The 25,465-nt window shown below is 48.1% G+C and overlaps 1 protein-coding gene across 1 annotated transcript in view; it reads right to left on the bottom strand.

Moving 5' to 3' along the window:
• The window catches only part of anxa6 (annexin A6), a 119,135-nt gene that overhangs the window by 55,123 nt on the left and 38,547 nt on the right, over positions 1 to 25,465 (bottom strand). The window contains exons 4-14 of the mRNA XM_087995106.1: positions 24,794 to 24,888; positions 19,565 to 19,678; positions 17,159 to 17,249; positions 15,551 to 15,630; positions 13,063 to 13,119; positions 11,494 to 11,587; positions 10,711 to 10,806; positions 5,443 to 5,501; positions 3,764 to 3,886; positions 1,634 to 1,692; positions 340 to 418 (exon numbers count right to left, since the gene is read on the bottom strand). Coding sequence (XP_087851232.1) covers positions 340 to 418; positions 1,634 to 1,692; positions 3,764 to 3,886; positions 5,443 to 5,501; positions 10,711 to 10,806; positions 11,494 to 11,587; positions 13,063 to 13,119; positions 15,551 to 15,630; positions 17,159 to 17,249; positions 19,565 to 19,678; positions 24,794 to 24,888 — 947 coding nt within the window. The remainder of the gene's footprint in view (positions 1 to 339; positions 419 to 1,633; positions 1,693 to 3,763; positions 3,887 to 5,442; positions 5,502 to 10,710; positions 10,807 to 11,493; positions 11,588 to 13,062; positions 13,120 to 15,550; positions 15,631 to 17,158; positions 17,250 to 19,564; positions 19,679 to 24,793; positions 24,889 to 25,465) is intronic.

Raw genomic sequence — 25,465 nt, 5'->3', positions numbered from 1 at the left:
GCATCCTCGGGCTGAGAGGGGTGCTACAGGAATGCAAGATCTTTGTTTCCAGCTCAATTTGCTACACCTCCCAATATTGAACCTGATGGGCACCAGGAGCCATTACAGTTCTGGGTCTGCTCTCAAACTGAAGCTCCCTGAAAATCTTTCGGAGCCCTCGACCAGTGGGTACTGTCTCTTTAAGATCCGCGGTGCGGGTTTCATACAGACAAACCAAACGCAAGCTTGCAACCAGCAGGAGGTGTGGGGAGTGGAAGCAGGTGGAGCTGAGGGAGCTGGGCTGGCCAGTGAGAGGTGTAGAGATGGGAGAGGGGCTGAAGCTAATTGTCTAAACCAAACCTCGATCCGTCTGGCGGCACTGACTTCCCAAATCTGATAGGCGACCTGTGCGGCCTCGGGGAAGAATTCACCTGCAGCACTGCAACATCAAGCAAACAGTATGTTGTGATAAGGCCCAGGAAAGGAACAGGGCTCTGAAGATAAACGAGGAAACACTAGGAGGGGGCGTGTGTAGGGACTGATCCCAAAGTGAGTTTCCAACAACATGACCGCATCGTCTCCAAGGATTCCAGCTTTGTGACCTCACCCTGTCCCTGCTCACCAACTCCTCGTCCCAGCCTCTGCTGACTCCAGACGTGACTGTTCCAATACTCTTCTGGGCAGCCAACTTCAAAGCCCTAACCCCACCCCATCACCCATGGCCTGCCTGGATTTTAACATGTACCAAGTCACGTTTGCCCATTGCCCATACTCCCTGCTGCACCAACTCATCAATATTCAAACCTCCACCCTCATCTTCCGTGGCCTCACCTCTCACCAGTGGTTCATCAGTGATTTCAATCAAACCAAGTCATCCCAACACCACTTCACCCCAACCCAATCCATTCCCAACCTCAATCCAACCCCATTCCACTCCTAGCCCACTCCCAACCCCAATTCACTCCCAAACCCAGTCCAACTCCAACCCAACCCAAGCCATTCCAACCCCAACCCAATCGCGCCTCAACTCAGTGTGACCACCCACTTCTGACAGAATGTAAAATAATTCAGGGGGATACTACAGGAGGTGAAGAAACCCAGGTTAACCATTCAGTCTGATAATGAAAGCTCATTATTAGTTTCATTATTATTATATTCTTGTGACGGTAGCAGTGTAGGACAAGGAGAAGGCCATTCAGCCCCTCAAGCCGAATTAAGTATTTAATGAGGTCACGGCTGAACTGTATATTAACACTAACCTGTTTTGGTTGTGAAACGGTTAATAACATTCCCAAGTGAAAATGTGTTGATCTCACTTTTGAAGCGTTCTGTTGACCCTCATCTCTGTAGCTTGTTGGGAGATAGTCTGAAGAGCCCCCCGGTGATCCAGCTCGATCTGATTCGAACAGGCTGTTGCCTTGTTCCGGATTTGGTGTACCAGGAGGAAATAGGTTCTTACCCCCCAACCCCCCTGCGCTGCCCTACTTTATATCAGCTACACTTCCCAGGGTTTGATTATCTGTTTACCTAGTCCTACTATCTCTGGCATCAAATGGATTGTCAATGGCCTCAGTATTAAGGAGATGCTAATAGACTGTGAACCACTCTGCACTGACCTCTCTGACCCCCACACAGGAGGAAGGGGAACACTTACTCATCATCTCCTCCACACAACCGCAGCAAAGCTCGTTTGTATTCTCCAGAGGTGTCACTCTGAAAGGAAGGACACAGCAGTCATCCAGGTGATATGTCAATGTAGCACAAACCATGGCCATGTTCCATCTTGCTGCCCCCAGTGGGGGTTGCTGGGAGTCCTGGCAGTAATGAGGGTAACTGCTGCACTCCGTGCTCTCCCTCCCCCTCAGTCTCCACCCACCCTCCCTCCCACAATGAGGTGGTACATCTGCCTGCCTCCCACACCCCTCTGAGCCATGGCCTGCCAGTTCCAGACCACCGCTGTCATGTGCCCTCATTCTTGGCCAATCAGGGAGCTGCCCAGTCATGGCGAGGTGGGTGAGGTTGCCTCACTTGGTCACCCCGGGATAGCCGCCTATTCTGTGTCTGTCCATCATCCGTGAGTATCTGAACCGAGGGGGTCATGTGCCTTATTTACCCAAAGGCCAGGCTGCAGTGGAATGTGATAGGGCATGGGGTTTGAGGTGGGTCCTGTCCTCGCCTCCCACAATACAGGCAGCGGCATGTATCCACACCAGCCCCTAAACTAAGCCCCCCCCACAACTCACAAACCCCCTCCCACTCACACCCCCCCCACTCACTCACACCCCTCCCTCCCCCTCCACACACCCCTCTCCACTCAAACCCCTCCCTCCCCCTCACACACCCCTCCCCACTCACACCCCTCCCTCCCCACTGACACACCCCTCCCTCCCCCTCCACACACCCCTCCCTCCCCCTCCTAACCCCCCTCACCACACACACCCTCTCCCTCCCCACACACACCCCTCCCCACACACACCCCTCCCTCCCCCTCACACACCCCTCCCTCCCCCCTCACACACCCCTCCCTCCCCCCTCACACACCCCTCCCTCCCCCCTCACACACCCCTCCCTCCCCCCTCACACACCTCTCCCCACTCACACAACCCTCCCTCCCTCCTCACAGACCCCTCCCTCCCCCCCTCACACACCCCTCCCTCCCTCCTCACAGACCCCTCCCTCCCCCCTCACAGACCCCTCCTTCCCCCCTCACACACGCCTCCTTCCCCCCTCACACACGCCTCCCTCCCCACACACACCCCTCCCTCCCCACACACACCCCTCCCTCCCCCCTCACACACCCCTCCCTCCCCACACAAACCCCTCCCTCCCCCTCTCACACACCCCTCCCTCCCCCCTCACACACACCTCCCTCCCTCCCCACACACACCCCTCCCTCCCCCCTCACACACCCCTCCCTCCCCACACAAACCCCTCCCTCCCCCTCTCACACACCCCTCCCTCCCCCCTCACACACCCCTCCCTCCCCCCCTCACACACACCTCCCTCCCCCCCTCACACACACCTCCCTCCCCCCCTCACACACACCTCCCTCCCCCCCTCACACACCCCTCCCTCCCCCCCTCACACACACCTCCCTCCCCCCCTCACACACACCTCCCTCCCCCCCTCACACACACCTCCCTCCCCCCTCACACACACCTCCCTCCCCCCCTCACACACACCTCCCTCCCCCCCTCACACACACCTCCCTCCCCCCCTCACACACACCTCCCTCCACCCCTCACACACACCTCCCTCCACCCCTCACACACACCTCCCTCCCCCCTCACACACACCTCCCTCCTCCCCTCACACACACCTCCCTCCACCCCTCACACACACCTCCCTCCACCCCTCACACACACCTCCCTCCACCCCTCACACACACCTCCCTCCCCCCTCACACACACCTCCCTCCCCCCCCTCACACACCCCTCCCTCCCCCCCTCACACACCCCTCCCTCCCCCCCTCACACACCCCTCCCTCCCCCCCTCACACACCCCTCCCTCCCCCCCTCACACACCCAGAGACACTCATGGGCACAAACACACAAGTCCCCAGAAACATATTCACAGACAAACACATATGAGTGGACACGCACACACCCCCAGACACATGGGGATAGCTCACAAACAGGGGCAGGGGCTCTGGCTGGCCTCCCCCAGCCCCAGAGCGGTGCAGTGCCGCTAGGAGAATCCACTTGGAATGACTGATCGTCCCAGATTGGTCAGAGGCCACCTGCTCACCTCAAGCTGTAGCTGCCCCATGGGCACGGGCACTCACCCTTATCATACTGTGCAGCGATTTCTCGTACTTAATTCGGAATTCCTCCCTGATGTCCAACATGTCGATCTCACTGCGAGAAATCATGATTCGGATCAGAGTGTTGTCCCTCGTCCCCATCCCCTGTGTGGGAGAGGGAAGATAGAGAGAGAGAGAGACACAGGGATGAGGGGAGGGGGAAGAGGGGATCGAAGAGAGGGAGGGAGAGAGATAGACAGTGGACGGCAGGGAGAGGGGAGAGAAGGAGAGAGACAAAATGACACTTCAGTGATTATTCACTCTGTAAACAGTTTGACGCATGAGCCTTGAATTGCCGTGTATCTTCTCCAACTGGACAAGGACTGGTTAGCAAGGTTAGATCTCATGGAATACAGGGAGAACTAGCCATTTGGATACAGAACTGGCTCAAAGATGGAAAACAGAGGGTGGTGGTGGAGGGTTGTTTTTCAGACTGGAGGCCTGTGACCAGTGGAGTGCCACAAAGATCGGTGCTGGGTCTACTATTTTTTGTCATTTATATAAATGATTTGGATGCAAGCATAAGAGGTACAGTTAGTAAGTTTGCAGATGACACCAAAATTGGAGGTGTAGTGGACAGCGAAGAGGGTTACCTCAGATTACAACAGGATCTGGACCAGATGGGCCAATGGGCTGAGAAGTGGCAGATGGAGATTAATTCAGATAAATGCGAGGTGCTGCATTTTGGGAAAGCAAATCTTAGCAGGACTTATACACTTAATGGTAAGGTCCGAGGGAGTGTTGCTGAACAAAGAGACCTTGGAGTGCAGGTTCATAGCATCTTGAAAGTGGAGTCACAGGTAGATAGGAGAGTGAAGATGGTGTTTGGTATGCTTTCCTTTATTGGTCAGAGTATTGAGTACAGGAGTTGGGAGGTCATGTTGCAGCTGTACAGGATATTGGTTAGGCCGCTTTTGGAATATTGCGTGCAATTCTGGTCTCCTTCCTATCGGAAAGATGTTGTGAAACTTGAAAGGGTTCAGAAAAGATTTACAAGGATGTTGCCAGGGTTGGAGGATCTGAGCTATAGGGAGAGGCTGAACAGGCTGGGGCTGTTTTCCCTGGAGCGTTGGAGGCTGAGGGGTGACCTTAAAGAGGTTTATAAAATCATGAGGGGCTTGGATAGGATAAATAGACAAAGAAACTGTAGGATAGCTGTAAAAACCTGTATGATTCACTACCCTCCCTCAAGAGAACAATGTCTACTGTCCTTAACCTGGGAGGCCGAGATGTGACTCCCCAGCAAGTCATTCAGTTGAACCCAGAGAACATTATTATTCAAGATGTGGACTGGAAGGGTTTAGGAAGACAGGTCACCATCACCTCCTGCTCCCAGGCAATTAGAGACGGACAATAAATCCTGCCCTAGTCACTGTCAGCCACAGACCTTGGAAAACTGATTTGGGAAGTTCCTGAAGTCTTTCATTACACTGGGACATTTGCAACATAACTAAAGGATCTGCTCTTCAGAAGCACATTCTGAAGGATGGGATTATTCTGGGAAATGCTGAGGAATTTTCAACAGTGCAGAGGGGTGTGGGGGTTAACGTCAAAGATCAGCCAGGGTTTTATTGGCCGGTGCAGCACGGTTCAAGGGGCTGAATGGCCTTCCCCTACTCCTATTGCTTATGTTCAAATGTGGTAGACCTTGGCTGCTTTACCTTCATCGCCTTGTATAGTCTGGAAGCGAAATATTCCTGGGTATTTCTGGCACATCGGACTGCGGAATTCAAAAAGCAAAAAGGCACAAGTTAATAGAGAATTCTACCCAATGGGGAAGGCTCATTAAACTATATTTCAGTTGAACTGGGGGCCGTGATGGAATAACATGACGATAATCCCAGTGATTAACCAGGTAGACAGGATAAGGAGGTCAGGGTTTCACAGTGCGGAGTGTTTTACAAGGGCTAGTGCTGCGATTATTGAGTAAATCCCAACTCCCCAATATCACTTGTACAACTAGACTGGGACGCTCAGCTGAAACAGCAATAATTCTGTCCGGGTGTAAGTCACTGGTTTTCTCCTTGAGCAGTAGATCCTTCAATGTGGCCAAGACAGGGTTGTTAACCAGAAACACTGGTGTAGCCCAGACACCACCTTGTGAAAGGAGTTAAATGTTGTGCTAAGAATCTGCAAGATAGGAGCAAGAGGAGGCCATTCGGCCCTTCGAGCCTGCTCTGCCATTCAATAGGATCATGGCTGAACTCAGTCCCCTGTTCTCGCTTTCTCCCCATTCCCTTTGGTCGCTTTAGCGTTAAGAACAGTATCTAACTCCTCCTTGAAAACATTCAACGTTTTGGCCTTAACCAGAGAATTCCACAGGCTTCCCTTTTTCTGGGTGAAGACATTTCTCCTCAGCTCAATCGTAAAAGGCCTACCCTGTATCCTTAGACTGTAATCACCCCTTCACCTACCCCCCTCCCCCACTCCGGGTTCTGGGCTGACCAATCATCAGGACCATCCTCCTGTATCTGTCCTGTCTAATCCTGTTAGAATTTTATAGATTTCTACAAGATCACCCCTCACTCTTTGGACCTCTCAAATTCTACATTTAATATCGATCTCTCTCTTTGTGCACCTTCTCCACAGTCGTAACATTGTATTCCTCGCTTTGCTTTATTACCTTGATGCACTTTGTGTGGTATGATCTAACCTTGCTGCATACAAAACTTTTCATTGTACATGTGACAGTAATAAATTAAATCAAAAATTCTCCTAAACTGAATATAGTCCTAACTACATCAGTCCGGCCATCCCAGGAATCAGTCTTCATTGCACTCCCTCCATCACCAGAACACCCTTCCTCAGACAAGGAGACTAAACTGCACACAGTTCTCCAGGTCTGGTCTCACCAAGTCCCCCGTACAGTTGCAGCAAAACATCCCTGCTCCTGTACTCGAACTGCCTGCCTGGAGGATCACTGAATTGCTGATTGAGAATTGAGCAGCATCTTCACACTCACTATCTCTGGACATACAGATTAGGAGTCAGCACTGGCCATTCAGCCCTCAATCCTGCTTCATCATTCCCATTTTCATCAAGAATCCAACTCCATCTTAAAAATATTCAATGCCCCATGCTCCACTACCAAGTGGAATTCCACAGACTAACGACCCACTGACAGAAGACTCATTCCCATCATCTCCATTTGAGGTGGGAGACTCCTTATTTTTAAACTGTCTCATACAGCCATAGAGTCATAGAGATACACAGCATGGAAACAAACCCTTCAGTCCAACTCAAATGTACCAGCCTCCACCACTTCCTCTGGCAGCTCATTCCATACACACACCACCCTCTGTGTGAAAGAGTTGCCCCATTAGGTCCCTTTTAAATCTTTCCCCTCTCATCTTAAACCTATGCCCTCTAGTTCTGGACTCCCCCACCCTGGGGAAAAGATCTTGACTATTCACCCTATCCATGCCCCTCTTGATTTTATAAACTTCTATAAGGTCTTCCCTCAACCTCCAACGCTCTAGGGAAAACAGTCCCAGCCTATTCAGCCTCTCCCTGCAGCTCAAACCCTTCAACCCTGGCAACATCCTTGTAAATCTTTTCTGCACCTCTCAAGTTTATCAATATCCTTACTCGAACAGAGACACCAGAATTGAACACAGTATTCTAAAAGTGGTCTAACCAATGTCCTGTACAACATCACCTCCCAACTCCTGGCACTGCCCAATGAAAGTAAATGTGCCAAACATCTTCTTTACCACCCTGTCTCCCTGTGACTCCACCCTAGTTGTAAGGATCTTGTATGTTTCAAGAAGGTGTGCTCTCACCAAATGTCATGTACAACGATTGCATAACCTTTGAATTCCACTCCGTTGTATGAAATCCCAACATTCCATTTAACCTCTGAATCACTTGCTATACCTACAGACTAACATTATGTAACCCATGGACCAGTACACCCAGATCCCTCTGTTCTACAGAATTCCGAAATCTCGATCCTTTTCAATAATATTGTTCTTGTACTCTTCCTGACAACGTTGACAAGTTCACATTTTCCCAGAATATTCTCCACTTTCTCCATCTTTTGTCCCTTCACACAACCTGTCCAGGTTTCTTATTCTCCGTCCTCATTGCAACTCACTCTCCCACTCAGCTTTGCCTCCCCGGAAAATCCAGCGCCAAACATTCGGATCCTTTCCTCCAAGCCAATGATACGGGAATAAGTGAGGCCTTAGCGCTAATGCCTGTGGCACTCCGTTCATTGTATCTTGCCAACCAACTGAAGCCATTAAAGGCAGTGATTGGTGACACTGGAACTTTGTGATAATTGTGTGGTACAAGCTCACAAGGAAACGTGTACATTTCCAGGTCTTGTACGGTGTTGAGTCATGTGTACAGGACAGGTACAGGCTTTCTGAGGTGGCCTGGTGGCTCAGTGGTTAGCACTACTGCCTCACAGTGCCTGGGACCTGGGTTTGATTCCCACCTCGGGCGACTGTCTGTGTGGAGTTTGCACATTCTCCCCGTGTCTGCGTGGGCTTCCTCCAAGTACTCCCGTTTCCTCCCACAATCCAAAGATGTGCAGCTTAGGTGGATTGGCCATGCTAAATTGCCCGTGGTGTTAGGTGCATTAGTCAGGGGTAAATGTAGGGTAGGGGAATGGGGCTGGGTGGGTTACTCTTCGGAGGGTTGGTTTGGACTTGTTGGGCTGAATGAGAATCAAATGGGGTCAGCCAGGGTTCTTGGTGGGGGGGGTGGGGGGACAATGGATCGGTGTAGGTGAAGGGTTAGCAGGCTAGTGATCTTTCTATCAAGGATAAACCTCTCATGCCAACCAACAAAGGCGTTAGCTAGATCATGGCAATGCCATTCATTTGGGCATTGACGGTGCCACTGAAACAGTTTTATGTAGGAAGAAAAGGGAATTTGTAATGAAAAGGACCAGATCTTCTTATTTTCGCGCTTTGTAAAATTATGGGCTGAAATGAGAAAGAACCCTTTGTGAAGCATGCTAACAAGCTTTATAAAACTTTGGCTCGGCCACACTTAGAGCACTGTGTTCGGGTCTGATTGCCACATCACAGGAAGGATGGGGAGGCTGTAGAGAGAGTGCAGGAGAGGGTTACCGGGATGCTGCCTGGATTACAGGGTATGTGCTGTACGGAGAGGCTGGAAAACCTCAGGTAGTTTTCTCTGGAGCGGCAGAGGCTGAGGGGAAACTTGACAGAAGTCTATAAAATTATGTGACGCATAGATGGGATTGATGGTCAGAATCTTCTTCCCAGAGTTGGAATGTCTCGAACTAGGGGGCCATGCATTTGAGGTGAGAGGAGGAAAGTTTAAAGGAGATGTGAGGGACAGGTGTGTTTTTACACAGAGAGTGGTAGGAGTGTGGAACGTGCTGCCAGGGGATGGTGGTGGAAGCAGGTACGATGGGGAGGTTAAGAGACTGTTAGATAAGCACGTGGATATGCAAGGAATGGAGGGACATGGACCAAGGGTAGGTAGAAGGGATTAGTTTAATTTGGTATCATGTTTGGCACAACATCGTAGCCGAAGGGCCTATTCCTTGCTGTACAGTTCTATGTTATTTTAAAACCAAGTTAAAAATCACACAACACCAGGTTATAGTCTAACAGGTTTATTTGGAGGCACTAACTTTCGGTGCGTCGCTCCTTCATCAGGTGGTTGTCTGACGAAGGAGCAGTGCTCCGAAAGCAAGTGCCTCCAATTAAACCTGTTGGACTATAACCTGGTGTTGTGTGATTTTTAACTTTGTCCACCCCAGTCCAACACCGGCACTTACAAATTATGACGTTTAAAACCAGTGTTTTGTAAGGATTGCTGAATATTTTGAAAAGCAAGTAAGTTGACCCTCATGGCAGGCATCATTGGGACAGCTGCTTGTTCAAGCAGTAATGGAAGTTTAGTTTGCAGATAAACTGGAACTAAGGGGATCTTGTACAAATGAGCTCTAGTTGGCAACAAAAATTGGTTTGAGCGCAAGTGGCCAGTTATTGATGATAGAAGTCCTCAACTATGTGATCAGGTGGCTGAGTGATTCAGGACAGACCAACCACCAGCTCTCTCCCTGCGCTTTGCGATAAAGGCCACTTGAAGCCTGTAGAAAACCAGTTTTACTTTCCCTCAGCAGTTGCTGTAGATACTTTCCAATCGACCTGTTCAGAGATGTTATTACGCACCTCTGGAGCAGGTGGCACTTGCACCCAGGTGTCCTGGTTCAGAGGTAGAGACACTACCACTGCACCTTAACAGTCTCTCAGCAGAATCGACCTGCCCGGTCTAACAATTAAGATTGACAGTTAACTGCTCTCACAACATCTCTGTGGCAGTGATGGCCTGACCAATCAGCAGCTTCTTCTCATCTTGTATAAAACAGTGTCTTTTTTCTTGCCTTCTCGTTCTGATGAGTGCAGGACAAAAAGCTTCCAAATCTAGTCTCCCATTTAACAATGTTTATATTCCGTGCTACTACACTATTATTTATTTCTGCAATGTTATTTATTTGTTTTAGAGTGAAGTCAGACATGAAATGTCAATGCATTGGCCATTTCTTTATTTTGTATTATTAATTGCCAGACTCTCTCCCTGGAGAACCAATGTTCACTTTAGTTTCCTTTTTCCATTTTAAAGACCTGTAGAATTTCTTGTTGTCATCTTTTATATTTCTAGCTATCTCTCATACTCTTATGTCCATCTTTTTTAAAAAAATAATTCTTTAATGGTTTTTATATTCTGTTCAATATAAATTCTCCTTGAGTCTTACTTCTCCTGCACCAAATGTTGGAAATATCTCCTCAAATGTCTGCCATGGCACCACCCCTTCACCTAATTTCCTATTTCACTTAACCAACCCCAGCTTGACAACATTAGCATACAGGTTGCATGCCCTCAATTAGCTAGGAAACCAGGCTTTTTAACCTCCAGCACTCAGGAAGCACATTAACTCTTACCCACAGCAAGCATCAGCTTCTCAAAGTCACCCGAGAGTTCACCCCTCAAACTCTCTTCAATCTCCTTCCCAGCGATCTTCTGATACTCATCGAAAACTGAGGAACATAGCAAGTAGTGAGATCAGTGACGTGATTAAATTCACCCACACATTCTCTCTCACGGGCACACACACACACATTAACACACATTCTCACAGATACACACATACACACACTCTCATTCTCTCCCATAGAGAGGCATTTAACACACAGGTACACATATACAAACATACATGCACACACACACAATATACACGATTTGGAGGTGCACAACACTCGAAAAACTACTGCTTCCAAATAAATCTGTTGGACTATAACCTGGTGTTGTGTGATTTTTAACACAGTATAGGCACACATTCTCTCTCACATAGACAGGAACACACATATACATAGTCACAGACCACACACACACACGCTTCTGTGTTCTCACAATGGTCACTGTATGCTCAGACACACACGTATACACTTGCGTCCACTTGGACACAGGGGTGACAGTGTGAAAGTCAGTGGGGCCACCTGTCCAGCAGGGGGCACTGATTGTTCTGTTTGAGGTGGTCTTGTCTGTAGTAGCTAGGGGCCAGCATCAATGGAAAGCTGTGAGATAAATGGCTCTAACATGGAGGAACCGATTCAGCCAATGGGCTGAGGAAGTTTGGGGCATGAATGGGTGTTAGTGTTTAATACACTGGGATATTGATAGATCAGGAGCTATTTATCAACCACTCAATCATTCAGTCACTGTACCCAACTGAAGGTGACAATAGCTCCGGTTTCCGAGGATAGTAATGAACGAACTCTCTGTAGTTCCCCACTGTAACTCTCCAGCTTCATACAGCTCCTGTGGAACAGAAACAGGGGAACATTAGGAATAAATGGGAAGAGACCATTCAGCCCCTCAGTTATGCTTCACCATTCTATCAGTTCGGAGTCGGATTTATATTTCAGTTCCACTTCCTTTTTCCTGCATATTTCCCAATGCTTTATCAGAGAATCATAGAATCCCTACAGTGTGTAAACAGGCCGTTCGGCCCGTCGAGAACACACTGACCCTTCACAGAGCATCCCACCCAGACCCAAACCCCTACCCTATCCCTATAACCCTGCATTTCCCATGGCTAATCTATCTAACCTGCACACACCTGGACGCTATGGGGTTATTTCCCACAGCCAATCCACCTAACCTGCACATCTTTGGACTGTGGGAGGGAACCGGAGCACCTGGAGTGGGTCATGCTGGAAATTTCCTTGCCGATATTTGACGTGATGCTATGAGACTTCATGAGGGTCAATGCTGAGGGCTCCAGGGCAACTCCCTCTTGAGTGTGTCCTACCGTCCCGGTGTCCTTTTCAATGGTTTGCTACAACGGGAGGGGATTGCTGGGGCCATTTCAGAAGGCAATGAAGAGTTAGCCGCATTGCAGTGGGTTTGGAGACACATGCAGGCCAGACCAGGTAAGAACGAGAGATTTCCTTTCCTCAGGGGTAACCCGATGGGATTTTACAATGATTTCACAGTTATCCTTAGATGTTGATTTTAAAAATATCTGGAATTAAAATTCCTCCACACTGGGATTTGAACCCAGACCTTCATAACCATTGCCTCAATTACCAGTTCAGAGATGACACGACTATGCCATCACTCCCTGAACCACCTCCCCCACAAACTTCAGGCCTTAACTACAGCCATCACCGTTTAGATTTAATTTATTTATCACATGTTTCTTGTTACAATATATAGTGAAAACTGTTATATGGTGTCGCCACTGTCTATCTTAAAACAAAGAAAACAAAGCCAAAAGGCAGAAGAATAAAGAAATAAAGGTAAGAAGTGTTCAACTGATGAAGGGCTTTTGCCCAAAACGTCAATTCTCCTGCTCCTTGGATGCTGCCTGATCTGATGTGCTTTTCCAGCACCACACTCTCAGCTCTGATCTCCAGCATCTGTAGACTTCACTTTCTCCTTTATAGTCCTTCTTATTAAGTGCACCATTATGAGGCCTTGGGCCTAGTGGTCAGGCACAATTTCCCCTCGCCATATCCCCCGCCCCCGGATAGGTCGCCCACGCCAACACCCTCGCCACTATGAGTCCTCGCCAGACCTCGCCAAAGCAGATGTCACCAATGCCTCCAGGTACCGGACTGGCCCAAACCCGACTCTGCCACCACTCCCTGTGTGTCCCCATTGGGCCTACATCAGCAATGCAGCCTGGTCTCGCACTGGGCCCAAACACTGAGAATCACGTGGGCATGGTCGGTGCTGGGGAGATGAGCGAAGGCTCAGTTTGGTGATCCAAGCCCACGGACTGCACCTACCTTTGCATCCTGAGCCACGAGATCCTCACTCACTACATCGTCTGCTTCCCTGGTCCCCTAGAAAAACAAGGAATCGAATAACCAAAGAGGAATGCCACTTGAGGTTTTATTTGCTGGGCTGGGAAAGCAGGAGGCCCTTCCTGCTGTCCAATTAGACCTGTACTTTCAACTCATTTCCCAATGAACATTCATCAGTCACAATGGGTGGAAAATGGAGGAAGGACAGAGGTATCTGCCTGTGCAGGATGAATTCAGTTTTACTTCACCCGGTCCACAGAATATCACACTGGGGTGGGGGGGGGGGGGGGGGGGGGGAGTGGGGGGGTGGGGGGTGGGGGGGGGGTTTGCTGGGCATGAGAATTATTTCCACATTCTGGACTCTTTCAGAAGGACATCAAGGTCTTAGACCAGGGTCCAAGGAGGTTTAGTGCAAATGGAACTGGGCTGTGGTGAGTCGGTTCCGTAACTAGGATCGCTCTCTTTTAAGTCAAGCAAGTTCGGGGAGAGTTGATCGAGCTGTTTAAAGTCATTAAGAGTTTTTGATAAATTAAACAATGAGAAATTGTTTCCAGTGTTTTTTGGGAGGGTTGATGATCTGAGGACAGGGTAATTAACCGAGACGAAACACAAAGGTTGGATGAGGGAAAAAAAAAGGTATAGTTCCTCTATTGTATATTGCAGATAGATGCATGCTGTACTTTGTCTCTGGATCTTAATGTTTAATACTTTTATGGTGATGTATGTATAAACAATTAATGAATGGGAGATTGGGAGAGAGCTGCTTTAACAGGAGAAGAGTAGGAGTGGCACTAAGTCACAGAGACACAGAAACTAGGAACAGCAGTAGGCCATTCGGCCCTTCGAGTCTGCTCCGCCATTGAATACGATCTTGGCTGATCATCCAACTCAGTCCCCATTCTTGCTTTCTCCCCATTCCCTTTGATCCTTTTAGCACCAAGAACTATTAAGTATTGTGTGCAATTTCCATCTCCTTATCTAAGGAAGGATATTCTGGCGGCAACAAAGGGAGTGCACTGAGGGTTTCCCAGACAGATTCCTGGGGTGGCAGGGCTGACGTATGAAGACAGACTGGATTGGTTCAGATTATGTTCACTGGAGTTAGGTAAAATGAGGGGGAAAGTTCACAAAACCCTCTGAAGTTCGATTAGGACATGACAAGGAGGATGTTCCCAATAACCAGGGGGTCCTGAACCAGGGGTCACAGTCTAAGGATACAGGGTAAACCATTTCGGACTGAGCTGAGGAGAAATGTCTTCACCCAGAGAGTGGGGAGCCTGTGGGATTCTCTGCCACGGAATATAGTTGAGGCCAAAACATTGAATGTTTTCAACAAGGAGTTAGATATAATTTCTAGGGATAAAGGGATCAAAGGGAATGGGGAGAAAGCAGGAACAGGGGACTGCGTTGGATGATCTTCATGATCCTATTGAATGGCAGAGAAGGCTCAAAGGGCCGAATGGCCTCTTCCTTCTCCTAGTTTCTATGTTTCTCTGTTAGTGATGTCCATGTATAGTGACACAGGATCTGAGTGATCTGTAATAAAACTGAGAATGCTGGATAAACTCAGCAGGTCTGGCATCGTCTGTGGAGAGAGAAAAATAGGGATCACATTTCGAATCCAGTCTGACTCTTCAGAAGAGTGCTGCCAGACCTGCTCGGATCTCTCTACAACTTACTGTTTTTATTTCAGATTTGCAGCATCCGTTGCATTTTACTTTGTGATTGGGATGCTGTTCAGGTGGAATGACCTTCCGCCACTCACTGTCTCTCCTCACACATCAAACATCGGGGGACAGTCGCTGGGGAATGGTCTGCGTTGTGGTGTCTCTCATAGCTCGAGAGGATGAGAGGTTAGAGGTGGAGAGGCTGTTTCCTCAGGTTAGAGAGTCTCTCCAAAATGTGGGAACACGGAGCAGATATTCACAAAACCTGGAACGTTCGAGATTGAGGGATATTTCGATTGGGATTTTCAACTTTTTGAAAGGAATTGATAGAGTGGTTTCTCCATAGGGTAAAAAATGAGGAACACATTCGCACCAAAAAAAACAGAAGCCGCTTGATGTGTAAGTTTAGGAACAGGAGTAGGCCATTCAGCCCCTCAAGCCTGTCCCACCATTCAGTAAGATCCTGGCCTAATCTGTGGCCTAACTCCATATACCCCCCTTCGTCCCATATTCCTTAATGCCATTACTTAACAAAGAGTTCTCTCCCTTGGATGTAAAATTAACAACTGATCCAACATCCACTGCTGTTTGTGGAAGAGAGTTCCAAACCTGTACCAAGGTTGATAAAACCTCGCTAGATAAGGGACCTGAAACCAGGGTGAGGGGACAGAGTTAAGCACAGATCGACCATAACCTCAATGAATGACAGAATAGGGCTGAAGGACAGAATGGTCTCTTCCTGTTTCCAGGTTCACACAAACCAATGTGTAATTGAAATCCTTCTTCTTCGGTGTAGCTTTTACCTGCAGAAGCACCACTAGCATCTTCTTAAAATGTCCCGATGTGTCTCCAACAACGTCTGTTTCCACATCAGACTCATACACTGTAAGGAACACCAGGATAATAAATCCCATTAGCTGTAAGCAAGATACTATCAGTTTGGTAGGTTACATATTCCTATTTCAAACTAGTGGCCAGATATATCAGATAGTCACAAAGAATCCCAATTAGGAATTCAGAACAAAAATGTCTTTACCATGAGGGTGACAAGAACATATTACATTCGAGACAGCCATTTGGTCAATGCATCCTACTCAACATACATTTACAGAGTAAAACATGACACACACAGACGTCAGGGCTGAGGAGTGGCAGGTGGAGTTTAATTTGGATAAACGTGAAGTATTGCATTTTGGTAAAACAAACAACTACAGGCCTTACACCATAAATACCGGGCCCTGGGTAGTGTTGTTGAACAGAGAGACCAAGGGGGGTCAGGTACTTAATTCTTTGAAATTTGCGTCACAGTTTGACAGGGTGTGAAGAAAGCTTTTAGCATGCTTGCCTTCACTGCCCAGACCTTCGAGTGTAGACGTTGGGATGTCATGTTGCGTTTGTACCAGACATTGGTGAGGCCTCTTATGGAGTGCTGTGTGTAGTTCAGATCACCTCATTATAGGAAGGACATTGTTAAATTGGAGAGGGTTAAAAAAAATTTATCAGGAATGGAAGGTTTGAGTTATAAAAATAGGCTGAATAGGATGGGACTTTTTTCACTGGAGCATAGGAGATTGAGGGTGACCTTATAGACATTTATAAAATCATGAGGGACATGGATAGGGTGAATTTGGAGGGGGGCCATCATCCAAGAAATTGTACCCAGCCGGAGGAGAGAGGTGTTGTTTAATCAGCTGCAACCACCTGCATTTATATAGTGTCTTTGGCACACAGAAACATCTCAAGGCATTCCATAAAAGTGTAATCAAACAAAATTCATCACAGAGCTACATGAGACACGATTTAGGCAGACGGCCCATTCACTGGTCACAGAGCCAGGTTTCAGGAACATCTTAAAGAAGGAGAGAAGGATCGTGAGGCGGAAAGTTGCAACAAGAGGTGGAATTTCAAGTTTATTGGAAGGCACGGTCACTGTTGTGAATTGGGGATGTACAAGAGACCAAAATCAGATTAGCGCAGATACCAAAATGATGGACTGAGAGTAGCACGGGTGTCACAGCTGCTCCTGAGAGTCAGGCTTAATTCTTGATTTACTCCTAGATCTCTTACAGTCATTACATTTCGTAGTTTAAGATTTTTATCATTTTATAAGCACATGAATAAGAAATGTTTGGAGGGATATGGTCCAAGTGCAGGCAGTGGGATTAGTTTAGTTTGGAAACCCATAGTCAGCATGGACTGGTTGGACCGAAGGGTCTGTTTCTGTGTTGTATGACTCTATGACCTCCAAAGGGTTGTAGGTGTGGAGGACATTACAGATGCAAACATACCTGAGAATTATACAATTGAAGCCTAGTTTCTCTGGGAGTCATTGTGAGTGTGGAGCCATGGTGGTGATAGATGGCTAGATGTTGGTGCAATGAGGTCACGTTTACATCAAGTATTAACTCTACCTTCTTTGTAAGCTGCGGTGAGCTCATGGATTTGCTTGTTGTTTCTGGAGGCAAGGATTTCAATCAAGGCTTTCTCGTCTGTGCCTAGTCCCTGCCCAGGGGAAAAGAGACACAATCAAATTGGGGATGTGTGAACTTTATCCAGCCAATGTCTCAGCCGCACGCACCGCACAGATTCCAGGTTCCGTCCCTGAAACCCCCCTTGTTCTCCTAAATAGTGCCACGGGGATTTCTTTTACCCTCACCACAGAGGGTCGATGGGGCCCTCAGTTTAACCACTCACTCAAGCGATGGTTCCTCCAGCGTGCCAACACTGTCCCTGTACAACACGTAGGCTCAGCCTGGGTGAGGTGTTTGAGTCTCTGACTCTCTGGAGTTAGTTAAAGAGCTCCACATCATCCAGGAAGTAGCCAGACAGTTTGGCTGGCACCACATCCGATTTCACTCCCCCCTCCAGCACCAACGCTCAGTCACAGCACTGTGTGCTATTTTTAAGATGCAGTGCAGAAATTCACCAAAGCACCTTCGACAGCACCTTCCAAACCTTTTATCCTCTAGAAGTGCAAGGTGGGTAGACACATGGGAACACCACCCTCCAAGCAACTCACCATCCTGACTTGGGAATATATCAGCGATCCTTCACTCTCACTGGGTGAAAGTTCAAGAACTTCCAACTTGCCTGGATGGGTGCAGCTCCAGCAAGACTCAAGAAGCTTGAAACCAGTCATGACAAAGCAGCTCACTGTCTTGGGCACCCCATCTACCATCTTCAACATCCACCCCCTTCACCACCACCAGCGCTCAGTCTCAACAGGGTATACCATCAACAAGGCGCAGTGCAGCAACTCACCAAAGTGGCATCACTTTGCAAAACCCATGACCTTGACCACCTGGAAGGACAAGGGCAGCAGATACATGGGAATGCCACCACTTGCAAGTTCCCCTCCAAGCCACTCACTATCCTGACTCGGAAATATATCGCCATTCCTTCACTGTCGCTGGGTAAAAATCCCAGAATTCCCTCCCTCAGGGCATTGTGGGTGTAGCTACAGCACATGGATTGTGGCGTTTCACAAAGGCAGCTAACCTTTGCCAGGGCAATTAGGCGTAGGTCTTGCCAGTGACATCCACAATTCATGAAGGATGCACAAAAAAATGAAGTGGTTTTGGACGTCCTGTGACTGTTTCGTAATAGAATTTCTTCCTTTGTATCGTTACCAAAATAAAATCAGAGAATCAATTGGGTTTTAATTATACAAGTTCTCTTCCGACAGCTAGGCAGCTGTCAAATTCATTAAATTTTACCTCCTGAATTGAAACAGTGGAAGATGAACTGACAGCATTGCCTCTTACTCTGGGCTACAACGCAGTGAAGGGGAAAGTGAGGACTGCAGATGCTGGAGATCAAAGTCAAGAGTGTGGTGCTGGAAAAGCACAGCAGGCCAGGCACAACCCTAACCCAAACCCTAACCCTATCGCCTGATTCCTGATGAAGGACTTATGCCTGAAACGTTGATTCTCCTGCTCCTCGGATGCTGCCTGACCTGCTGTGCTTTTCCAGCGCCACACTCTGGACTCCATCACCTCCGTCTCTGTCAGCAGGAAGTTGGCAAAACTCTCCCATGATCAATTTGATCACTGCTCCATTGCCATAGCAACTTGATTCTGACAAGGCGTGAGTTATAAATGACTTCAAATTATTTTCCCTTTTGAAATGAAACGGATTACATTTCTGTAGCGCCTTTTGCAGCCTCAGGATGACCCATGACACTTGACAGTAAATGAAGCACTTTTGAAAGTCAAGTTACTGTTGCAGAGTGGGAACTGTAGCCCAGGTGACCTGCACACAGCAAGATCCCCCACAAATGGAAATGTGACAAAATGACCAGACAATCTTCTTTTCCTTTCAATGATGTTGGTTGTGGGATGGATGTTGGCCCTGGGATACTGGAAAGATGCGTCTTAATCATCACTGGATATTAGCCATGGTACCTAAGGCACTCCCAGAAGAAAGTGAGGACTGCAGATGCTGGAGATCAGAGCTGTAAATGTGTTGCTGGAAAAGCGCAGCAGGTTAGGCAGCATCCAAGGAGCAGGAGAATCGACATTTCGGGCATGAGCCCTTCTTCAGGAATCATGAAGAAAGGCTCATGCCCGAAACATCGATTCTCCTGCTTCTTGGATGCTGCCTGACCTGCTGCGCTTTTCCAGCAACACATTTTCAGCTTACCTTAGGCACTCCGTATTGTTCCACTGACAATGCAATGCTCTCTTAGTGCTGCATCTCCAACAATGCAGCACTCCCTCAGTACTGTGTCCCTGACAATACTGTACTGTCTTATCTGCAGGAGCCTTTCACTAGGTCATCCTGGGAGTGTATCTAGAAACATGCAAATACACCTTTACCTTGATCGCGTCTCTCAGCTCTTTGGCATCGTAGACTGCGGGAGGTCTCATGAGGCCAATGATCAGTCTCTCAAATTTTCCCGTCAGTTCATACTTCAGGTCATCAATCAGATCCTGTGACACAGAAATCTCGTCATTTTCTTTAAGAAGTACTGCATAGATGTTTTTTGTGATCACCTCAAGCCTGTTTCGTTATTCAGCCTGGGACTTGAACTTACAAGACGGTTCACCAACCAGCATGCTATAACGATTAAACAGGTATCATTTTAAAAATAAACAGGCTCCCGAAGTGTGTCATGAGAGCATTAGCATCATATGACCTGATCTGTGTCCCACCTCGATCTGCCCATCACGGTTCAGTAACCATACCAAACAGACGTGTATCCAGTTTAATTTACTCTCCAGTCACAATGGCTTCTGTTCGAGCTGGGTGCCGGGAGGGGGGGTTACACATGGAGACATGTTTCCTGGTATTGGTTCGGAACCATCCAGCTCTCGTTTTAAAGCTCACCCCTTTGTCCTTCTGTCCAGACAAACCAAACTGCCCTTTTGATTGTTTCAGCCAATTGTTAATCTCTCACCTTCAACGCTCTACAAATCCAGGTTATACACCACCCCCATTAGGGTTAGAGTTAAGGTCAGGGTTAAAGTTGGAGTACAGGATAGAGTTAAGGTTTGGGTTAAGAATAGGATCAGGGTTAGGGTCAAGGTTAGAATTGACATCAGGATTAGCATTACGGTTAGAGTTAAGGCTAAGGTAAGTATTGGGGCTAAGTTTAGAGTTTTAAGCTCAGGTTGTTATGTTCACATTTCAGATAAGGGTTAAGGTTAGGGTTAGAGTTGGGGTTAAGGTTAGGGTTAGGCTTAATGTCAGGGTTAAGGTCATGGTCAGGGTCAGGGTTAGGGTCAGAGTTAGACCCAGGGTCAGGTTAGGGTTAGGGTCAGAGTTAGAGTTAGGGTCAGAGTTAGAGTTAGGGTCAGAGTTAAGGTCAGGGTCAGGTTAGGATTAGGGTCAGGGTCATGGTTATGGTTAGGGTCAGGTTAGGGTTAGGGTCAGGGTCATGGTTAGGGTCAGGGTTAGGGTTAAGGTCAGGGTCATGGTTATGGTTAGGGTCAGAGTTAGAGTCAGGGTCAGGTTAGGGGTAGGAGCAGGTTTAAGGTCAGGGTCAGGTTAGGGTCAAGGTTGATCTGGATGATCCTCCTGTCTGTGCCAACTCCATGACCAACTGTAATACTCCCATTACCCTTTCCCATCCGGCTGCTCTTGGTAAGTTAACCCAGACCATCTCTGCCTCTTTATTTGAATCTACAATCTGCGATATTTTCAAGTGTCTTCAAATACAGACAGAAACAGAGACTGCTGGAGAAATGCAGGAGAAGTATAGTTACACTGGACTCAAAAACATTAACTGTTTCTCTCTCCACCGATGCTGCCAGACCTGCCGAGTTTGTCTCAGATTCCCAGCACCCACATTATTTTGCCTTACTCCAGAGCTCCCAGGTGGACTTTCTCTCTATCCTTGCTCAGTCCAAAGTTCAAAGTCTCTTGCCCCGAACAGTCTGGTTATGAAAAGGGTGTAATTGTGTTTGTGTCTAATTTTAGCATATGAGCTAATGCAGTGTTAACACCCTTAAAACACTATCCAGGAACCTGGTTATTTTTAAAATGACAGAGTTCACTGCAGTAGGTGAACTGTCTTGCAAACTGTGAGGGTTGAAAACCCCTAATTTTTGAAAATTACAACTGAGACACCCGATGCATGGAGCCAGCTCAAACTGTTTGTCAAGCTGCACTGGGAGGGTTATGAATTTTATTTAAAATTATCCCTTTTAACCCATGGTATGTTGTGCCTTCCCTTGGAAAACAAATCTCCATTTTGTCCTGTTCCTCTGCCCTCTGACCATTCAGCCCATCACATCTGTACTGTTGCTCTGAGACAGCAATCCATTTGGCCTTATTCCCCTGCCCCCATTTTGGGTGACATGGTGGCTCAGTAGTTATCACTGCTGCCTCACAGCACCAGGGATCCAGGTTCGATTCCAGCCTCAGGTGACTGTGCAGAGTTTGCACATTCTCCCCATGTCTGCGTGGGTTTCCTTGTGCAGGTTAGGGTGGATTGCCCATTGTGTCCAGGGATGTGCAGGCTTGGGTGGGTTAGCTGTGGGAAATGCAGGATTATGGGGGTGAGTCTGGTTGAGATGGTCTTCAAAGGGTTAATGGCCAAATGACCTGCTTCCATATTGTAGGGATTCAATGACTCAGCTCATTGTACCTGAGGTAAAAACAATGACTGCAGATGCTGGAAACCAGATTCTGGATCAGTGGTGCTGGAAGAGCACAGCAATTCAGGCAGCATCCGAGGACAGGCAAAATCGACGTTTCGGGCAAAAGCCCTTCATCAGGAATAAAGGCAGAGAACCTGAAGCGTGGAGAGATAAGCTAGAGGAGGGTGGGGGTGGGGATAGAGTAGCATAGAGTACAATAGGTCAGTGGGGGAGGAGATGAAGGTGATAGGTCAGGGAGGAGAGGGTGGAGTGGATAGGTGGAAAAGGAGCTGGGCAGGTCGGACAAGTCAAGGGGACAGTGTTGAGTTGGAGGTTAGAAACTAGGATGAGGTGGGGGAAGGGGAAATGAGGAAGCTGTTGAAGTCCACATTGATGCCCTGGGGTCAAAGTGTTCTGAGGCGGAAGATGAGGCGTTCTTCCTCCAGGCGTCTGGTGGTGAGGGAGCGGCGGTGGAGGAGGCCCAGCACCTCCCATGTCCTCGGCAGAGTGGGAGGGGGAGTTGAAATGTTGGGCCACGGGGCGATTTGGTTGATTGGTGCGGGTGTCTCGGAGATGTTCCCTAAAGCGCTCTGCTAGGAGGTGCCCAGTCTCCCCAATGTAGAGGAGACTGCATCGGGAGCAACGGATACAATAAATGATATTAGTGGATTTGCAGGTAAAACTTTGATGGATGTGGAAGGCTCCTTTAGGGCCTTGGATAGAGGTGAGGGAGGAGGTGTGGGCACAGGTTTTACAGTTCCTGCGGTGGCAGGGGAAAGTGCCAGGATGGGAGGGTGGGTCGTAGGGGGGCGTGGACCTGACCAGGTAGTCACGGAGGGAACGGTCTTTGCGGAAGGCGGAGAGGGATGGGGAGGGAAATATATCCCTGGTGGTGGGGTCTGTTTGGAGGTGGCAGAAATGTCGGCGGATGATTTGGTTTATGCGAAGGTTGGTAGGGTGGTGGCGGATGATTCCAACCTTCGCATAAACCAAATCATCCGCCGACATTTCCGCCACCTCCAAACAGACCCCACCACCAGGGATATATTTCCCTCCCCACCCCTCTCCGCCTTCCGCAAAGACCGTTCCCTCCGTGACTACCTGGTCAGGTCCACGCCCCCCTACGACCCACCCTCCCATCCTGGCACTTTCCCCTGCCACCGCAGGAACTGTGAAACCTGTGCCCACACCTCCTCCCTCACCTCTATCCAAGGCCCTAAAGGAGCCTTCCACATCCATCAAAGTTTTACCTGCAAATCCACTAATATCATTTATTGTATCCGTTGCTCCCCATGCGGTCTCCTCTACATTGGGGAGACTGGGTGCCTCCTAGCAGAGCGCTTTAGGGAACATCTCCGAGACACCCGCACCAATCAACCAAACCGCCCCGTGGCCCAACATTTCAACTCCCCCTCCCACTCTGCCGAGGACATGCAGGTCCTGGGCCTCCTTCACCACCGCTCCCTCACCACCAGACGCCTGGAGGAAGAACGCCTCATCTTCTGCCTCGGAACACTTCAACCCCAGGGCATCAATGTGGACTTCAACAGCTTCCTCATTTCCCCTTCCCCCACCTCACCCTAGTTCTAGACTTCCAGCTCAGCACTGTCCCCTTGACTTGTCCGGACTTGTCCGACCTGCCTAGCTCCTTTTCCACCTATCCACTCCACCCTCCTCCCTGACCTATCACCCTCATCCCCTCCCCCATTCACCCATTGTACTCTATGCTACTTTCTCCCCACCCTCACCCTCCTCTAGCTTATCTCCACGCTTCAGGCTCTCTGCCTTTATTCCTGATGAAGGGCTTTTGCCCGAAACGTCGATTTTGCCTAACCTCGGATGCTGCCTGAATTGCTGTGCTCTTCCAGCACCACTAATCCAGAATCATTGTACCTGAGCCAACACTCTGAAAGTATGTTATTCTTTATTCCTGTGTGACACTGCAGCTCCAGAGGGGAATTAACATAGTCAACACCAACTGGATGTCTCCCCTTTTGGAGGGAGACTAGAACAAGGGGACACAATTAAAAAATAAGTGGTTCCCCATCTAAGACATAGCAACATGGAAACAGGAGGAGGCCATTCAGCCCCTCAAGCCTGTTCCACCATCAATGAGATCCTGACTAATCTGTGGCCTAGCTCCATATACCCCCCTTTGGCCCTTATTCCTTAATACCTTTGCTGAAAAAAACTGATCTACCTCAATTTAAAATTAACAACTGGTCCTGAATCCACTGCCATTTATGGAAGTGAGTTCCAAACCTCTCCCACCCTTTGTGAAGAGACTGTTTTATCACTCAGATAGTTGTGAATCTGTGGAATTCTTTTCCCCCAGACAGCAATGGAGGCAGTTCATTGAATGTAGTGATGATTAAGATAAATAATTCTGGATTGGTCAGTGAGGGCTATCAGGAAAGTAGAGTTTGGGCCAAAACAGAACAGCCATGATGTCACAGAATAGCAGAGGGCTGAATGGCCTACTCTTAACTGGATGCTTGTATGAAAAGGAAATTTCAGTCATTGTAAAAGACATTTACTGCGTTTATACCTGCGTTCAGACCATTGAGAGATGACACTAGATAGAAGCATTCCAATTACGGATGAGTGTAAATGGGATACGTTTCCTCAGACTTGTTGCTGAATCATTAACAAGTGGGAATATGCCCTGAGTCAGTGTGGGGAACATTAAGTGAAGGAACATGGTTTTGTCCAGCAATAATTAGAATGTGGAACGTCCTTCAAAAAGAAATGATTGAATTTAAATCTACCACATTTCTGAAGGAATTAAATAAATACATGCAACCTCATAGGTGGCAGGGAAATGGGGTCAGAGCTGACAATGTGGAACTTATACCAGTACAGACTTCCTTTGCAATTTTGAGAGCTATCTTCTGGAGTGGAGGTTTGAAAAATAAAAGGGTAAATTATCTTTCAACACACACAAAATCATAAATAGTAAGTTACCCTTCCATAGAGGGTCTTGTAGCTCGTACAGATCTGCTGGCGTTGTGCATTGGACTTGGAGGTCAGTAAGTCAATGATGGTTTCTTTATCACTGCCTGTATTCAATGGGGAAAAAGACGGGAGTTCAGTTCTTGCACTTTATTAAGTTCATTAATCTACAGTGAGGAGATGATGGCATGGTGGTATTGTCACTGGATAGTAAACTGGAGGCCCAGGCTAATGCTTTAGAAGCATGTATTCAAATCCCATTGCAGAAACTGTTGGAATTTTAATACATCTGGTTTGTTAACTCTCTTTCAGCAATTAGGACCATGAAACTATCATCGTCTGTTGTAAAACCCCTTCTCGGTTCACTAATGCCCTTGAGGGAAGGAAATCTGGCATCCTTACATGGTGTGGCCTACATGTGACTCCAGACCGACAGCCATGTGGTCAACTCAGAACGAGCTGAGCTCAAGGTTAATTAGGGATGGGCAACAAGTGTTGGCCTTGCCAGTGATACCCACAGCGCACTGAAGAATAATGGAAACGGAAGTCATGTTTGATCAGTGCAATGCCAGCCATCAATCTACCACTGAGTGGGGGTGACAATGGCATAGCCAACTGTGACATTCCTCTAGATCTGACCAGGACACTAGAGAGAAAAAAAATTAAGGACGGCCTTTCCCACCC

The sequence above is a fragment of the Chiloscyllium plagiosum genome, unplaced genomic scaffold, assembly GCF_037043375.1.
Source record: "Chiloscyllium plagiosum isolate Xiang-an unplaced genomic scaffold, Cpla_swu_hap1 HiC_scaffold_16, whole genome shotgun sequence".
In the NCBI taxonomy this organism is placed as follows: Eukaryota; Metazoa; Chordata; class Chondrichthyes; order Orectolobiformes; family Hemiscylliidae; genus Chiloscyllium; species Chiloscyllium plagiosum.
Note: the sequence above shows the minus strand (reverse complement) of the source record. Positions and strands in the feature narration are given on the sequence as shown.